At 36.3% G+C, this 4,657-nt stretch overlaps 1 protein-coding gene across 1 annotated transcript in view; it reads left to right on the forward strand.

The window, feature by feature from the left end:
• Window positions 1-358: 358 nt before the first annotated feature.
• LOC106780472 (traB domain-containing protein-like) overlaps window positions 359-4,657 on the forward strand; it is a 6,220-nt gene continuing 1,921 nt past the window's right edge. The window contains exons 1-7 of the mRNA XM_014668760.2: window positions 359-837; window positions 1,079-1,126; window positions 1,258-1,317; window positions 1,959-2,042; window positions 2,146-2,250; window positions 2,919-3,032; window positions 3,134-3,234. Coding sequence (XP_014524246.1) covers window positions 388-837; window positions 1,079-1,126; window positions 1,258-1,317; window positions 1,959-2,042; window positions 2,146-2,250; window positions 2,919-3,032; window positions 3,134-3,234 — 962 coding nt within the window. The 5' untranslated portion in view covers window positions 359-387. The remainder of the gene's footprint in view (window positions 838-1,078; window positions 1,127-1,257; window positions 1,318-1,958; window positions 2,043-2,145; window positions 2,251-2,918; window positions 3,033-3,133; window positions 3,235-4,657) is intronic.

The following is a 4,657-nucleotide window of genomic DNA, read 5'->3' on the forward strand; positions in this document are numbered from 1 at the left end:
GACAAAATCTGACCTTCTCACACTTACGGGTACGTAGGTTTACGCCTTTAATAAATTTGGAATCAATTGATAACTTTTTTATATCCAAATCTGAATTATAAATTTATATTAGAGAGAGAAAATGTCTCCAAATTTTAAGTTAATATTTATTTTGTGTACACAATTTTTTACACTGAAAAATATTTGTTGAAAAAAGTATCAAACTTTTTTTAATCTAAATTAATTTTCATCAGAGTAAAATAATAAAATTTATTTAATTAAACTAAAAATGAGTAATTAAATTGTTCTTGGAATAATTTGCGGGGAGAAGGGGCCCACACTGTAACGCACACACTATTCTAATTTCTGACACTCTACACACAAACCGCAATCACGTTTCAACAGCTTATGACTCACTTCGTCACTCCTCAGCTCGTCCGAGTCACTCCTTTCATTCATCTCTCCAAACATCTCCTCACAACATCAATTCCTTGTTCCCAAACCCTCTCTCTCCGCCAATTCTCTACCAAAACCTCCGCCCTCGCCCGCTGCCGAACGCACTCTCCACTTCGCCCGGCGATGGATGCGAAACCGCCGGAATCCGCCGCCTCGGGCGAGGACTTCGTCCACGTCCCGGATCTGAAGATGGAGAGTTTGTCTGAGAGCATAGTTCGAATTGACGAGCCTTCCGACGCCGACGCTGCTCCCTCAATGTCGGATGAGGCGCCGGATTCCGATCACCGTCAGGTCACTCTCCCGGAGGAGCTATCCAGAAACGTTCTAGTCCTCTCGTGCGAGTCTGCCGCCGAAGGCGGCGTCTGCGACGTTTACTTGGTCGGAACCGCTCATGTCTCTGAGGTATTGTATTGGTTCTGGTAGTTCAGAATCAGGTTTCAGGTTTCGTTATGCTGTACATTGTCACTATGTTCAACGAGAACAAATTATTAGGGATTGTGTTAATTTATTTTATTCTGTATTTTGTTTCAATCGGAACTGTTAGTCTCATTTTTTACTTTATCGTATCACTTCTAGTTGTTGTAATAAGAAGTACAGTTGTTGAATTGCTGAGAGCTTAAAATTTATGCTGAAAATTGTGCAGGAATCAAGCAGAGAAGTTCAAGCTATAGTGAATTTTCTTAAACCGCAGGTTTTGTTTCCCTTTTGAACTTACTAATACTTGGCTGGTGGATTGATCCTTCAGTTGCTTGCTCTTGGTCTAATGATGCCCCTTGAATTTTTGGTGATGTAAACCTGTGGCCGGTCTTTGTTTTGTTACAGGCTGTCTTCCTAGAGTTGTGCTCCAGTCGTATTGCTGTGCTTACCCTTCAAAATCTCAAGGTTTCTATCCTTTTAAATTGTTGTTTTTTACATTTCCTTTGTACTTTAGTCCGTTAATTGTTGGAAGGTGGCTTAATTCTTGTCAAGCCTAGCCTCCCAACTTTGACCACTTTTGGGAGTTTTCGTAATTTTAACATGGAAGGTTTTATGGTTTAATCCCACATGGTAGGGTTGAGAGAAGTCCAATTTCTAAGAGTATCAGGCTGTCCCTCTGACCACTCTAACTGGTAACTTATGTGCGTAGGTTGCAAGTGTGATGTATTTGACTGTTCCAATTTGTTGGGTGTGGCGGCATTATTTAGTTTGATATTAGATGAGTGGATTGCTCGAAAGATAAAGTATCAAATGGCTGTGTAATTGTATGGCTTACTTGGTGTTTCACTGAAGGACATAACACACATAGAAACTCATTTTACCTTGATGATTTAAACCTTTTAGCTATCAACTTACGAATAGTTTAGTTTATTTTTCCTTTTTCTTAAAGTAGAAAACAATTAAAGCAATAAAATGATAAGTGTAATTATTGTTCAATTTTCCATATGCCTTATTAAAACCTACTGTCAACTAATTTCATTGATTCTATCATATTAATCTGGTTCTCGTTCAGTTGTTTGCATGATTATTGAATTTGCTTCTTCCAGGTGCCCACTGTGGGAGAAATGGTTACAATGTTGAAGAAAAAACATAACATGTTTGAAGTGCTTTATGGCTGGTTCCTTGCCAAGGCAGGTTTCTAGGCAATCATATGTGTCATCCTTTAATAGGCTTTCAATCGTCCACCTTTCATTCCTATGTTTCTCATATATCCTGCTATTAAGTTTCTGACAGATTGCTAGTAAACTTGAGGTCTTTCCTGGCTCTGAGTTTCGTGTGGCATATGAAGAAGCCATCAAGTATGGTGGCAGAGTGATACTTGGTGATCGCCCTGTACAGGTGGGATTAGTTTTTAAATTTAATATGTTGAAGGCAGAGAAAATTTATACTCTGTTGATGTTAAATATTCCTCTGAATAATAAAGAGTCATGTTTTTTACACTTATCTCTAGAAGTTAAATTGATAGTATTGCAAGTATATTGTAATTTATTTTCATTACAATATCTTGGACCGTGGTGTTCTTGAGAATAAATTCATGTTGCATAATTACTAGAAAGCCTTGTAGTATATTCAGCGACTGGAAAGTAACTCTATATTCATTTTGTCCAAACAGGGGAGATTCTGTGTTATAAAGAAGTTCCTTATCTCATTTTTCCAGCATATTTGTAAATTAGAATACCCTTCTTCCAATGACTAGAACCCGTGACCACTATGTAACACAGTAGCATTCTCCAAGCTTACCGTTAACATGTTTATTCTATTGGAGAAAAATCTTTATTTTTTCTAGAGTCCTGAATCTGTTAAAAATACTTATTGGAAAAGGCTCAATGCCTATTCATCACTCTTTAAAATTATTTCTATAAGTATGGGAGAAATACTGGCATGTTCTAAATTAGATTAATATGTTCAACATGTACTATTTTATTATGTGAGCTTTCAACTTGGTTTAATTGGCATGAAGAGCCTCTTTTTTATGTATTAATGGATTCTGATTCTGATTGATACAGATTACATTAAGGAGAACATGGAGTAAGATGCCACTTTGGCATAAAACAAAACTGTTATACTCTTTACTTTTCCAGGCAGTTTTTTTACCCAGCTCTGATGATCTTAACAAGATGGTAAATTTTATAATCCTCATGTACTAGTGATAAGTTTGAATTGTTAGTGTTTGTGCTATTTAGTTCTTGTCTATATCCTAACTTGGGTTTGCTTTCTTCAGCTGAAGGAAATGGATGACAGTGACATGCTAACTCTGGTTATTCAGGAAATGAGTAAGGAGTTTCCGACTTTAATGGAAACTCTTGTGCATGAACGAGATCAGTAAGTCGCATTGCACTTAATATCAATTTACTGATTCATTTATTGCTTCTATTACCTGTAACCTGCTTCCCACTCTTTAGAGAATGCTTCAGTTAATACTTGTCACCCTATTATGTTACCACTCAAGGGTTCTTGTTGGAGGGTGTCTGGGTTCTGTTATTGACATGCATATTCTTGTCACCTTGGTGATCTGAAATTCAATACCATGGGGGCATGGACCTTTTACCCGGAGTGCTTTTTTTGCCTTGGATATGAGAAACCTTTCAATCAATTATATTTTGGAAATTTTCACATACATATCTTTCATATAAATATAGTAAGCAATCACATGAAACCACTCCATATCCATCAATGCACAAGAACCAGTTCAAGAAGAACCACTAAACAACACTAAAACCTTTTAAACCCATGCTTACAAAAGTGGCGCTTAGTGCCAGAAACCTGACGCTCAGGAGCCCAGAAAGAGACGTTTAGTGCCATATCAGTTGATTGCACACTGTGTTTATGGATTTTGATGTACCTAAGTTTTATGCAATTGATCAAAAGGTTTCTTACACACAAGAATTGATATGAAAACATGTTTATAAATAAAAACAAAGTACCTCTTTGATCATTAGACCCGAACTAGGTGCATTAAACCCATATGACAACTCTAAAAGTACCTAAACTCAAATCTACACTTTCTAACTCAAAACTCTGCAAAGTAAAGGTATGAACAAGTCTTAATGGACTCAATAACATACCTCAAAATCTCATTTTCATCACAGCCTCTATCCTTTAAGTTTTCACTAGTTAGAACCTCCAATTTGGACTAAAACGTGAGAGAATAACAACATAAGAACCAAGTATCATTTCCACCTCAGATTTTGCCTAACTCAACACCTAAACAAGTCCTAAATGACTTAAGAACTAACCCTAAACTTCTGATTTTTCCATCTAACCATTATCTCGAAATCTCAACTGTCAAAACCCCTAAAATTGAACTTGAAACCTTTTAAAACCACCCTACTAACTAACACCTGTTCCTATTTCAGATTTATACTAACTCTAAGCTCTAACTAGGGTTGGGCAAATTATACTAAACTATAACTAACTATATTATACTAAACTAAAACAAACTGAACTATTTAAAATAACAATTGAACTGTACTATTTTACATTTCAACTTTTAAAAACTGTACTTATACAGTTAACTAGTAACTGTACTACTACTTTTAGATTAGAGAATGAAGGCGATACAAGAACAAAACGATGCCACATGGGGGCAATAGGTTTTACGATAGATAGCGGGAATCGTGGAATATGAATACGAGGGTGTCAGTCTCACCTATCATCACACTATTCTACTATGCAAATCCCAAACATAACATTAAAATATTAAGAGCGCAACAAGTAAAAGTTTTAAACCAAACTANNATNNNNT

The sequence above is a fragment of the Vigna radiata genome, unplaced genomic scaffold, assembly GCF_000741045.1.
Source record: "Vigna radiata var. radiata cultivar VC1973A unplaced genomic scaffold, Vradiata_ver6 scaffold_399, whole genome shotgun sequence".
Lineage (NCBI taxonomy): Eukaryota > Viridiplantae > Streptophyta > Magnoliopsida > Fabales > Fabaceae > Vigna > Vigna radiata.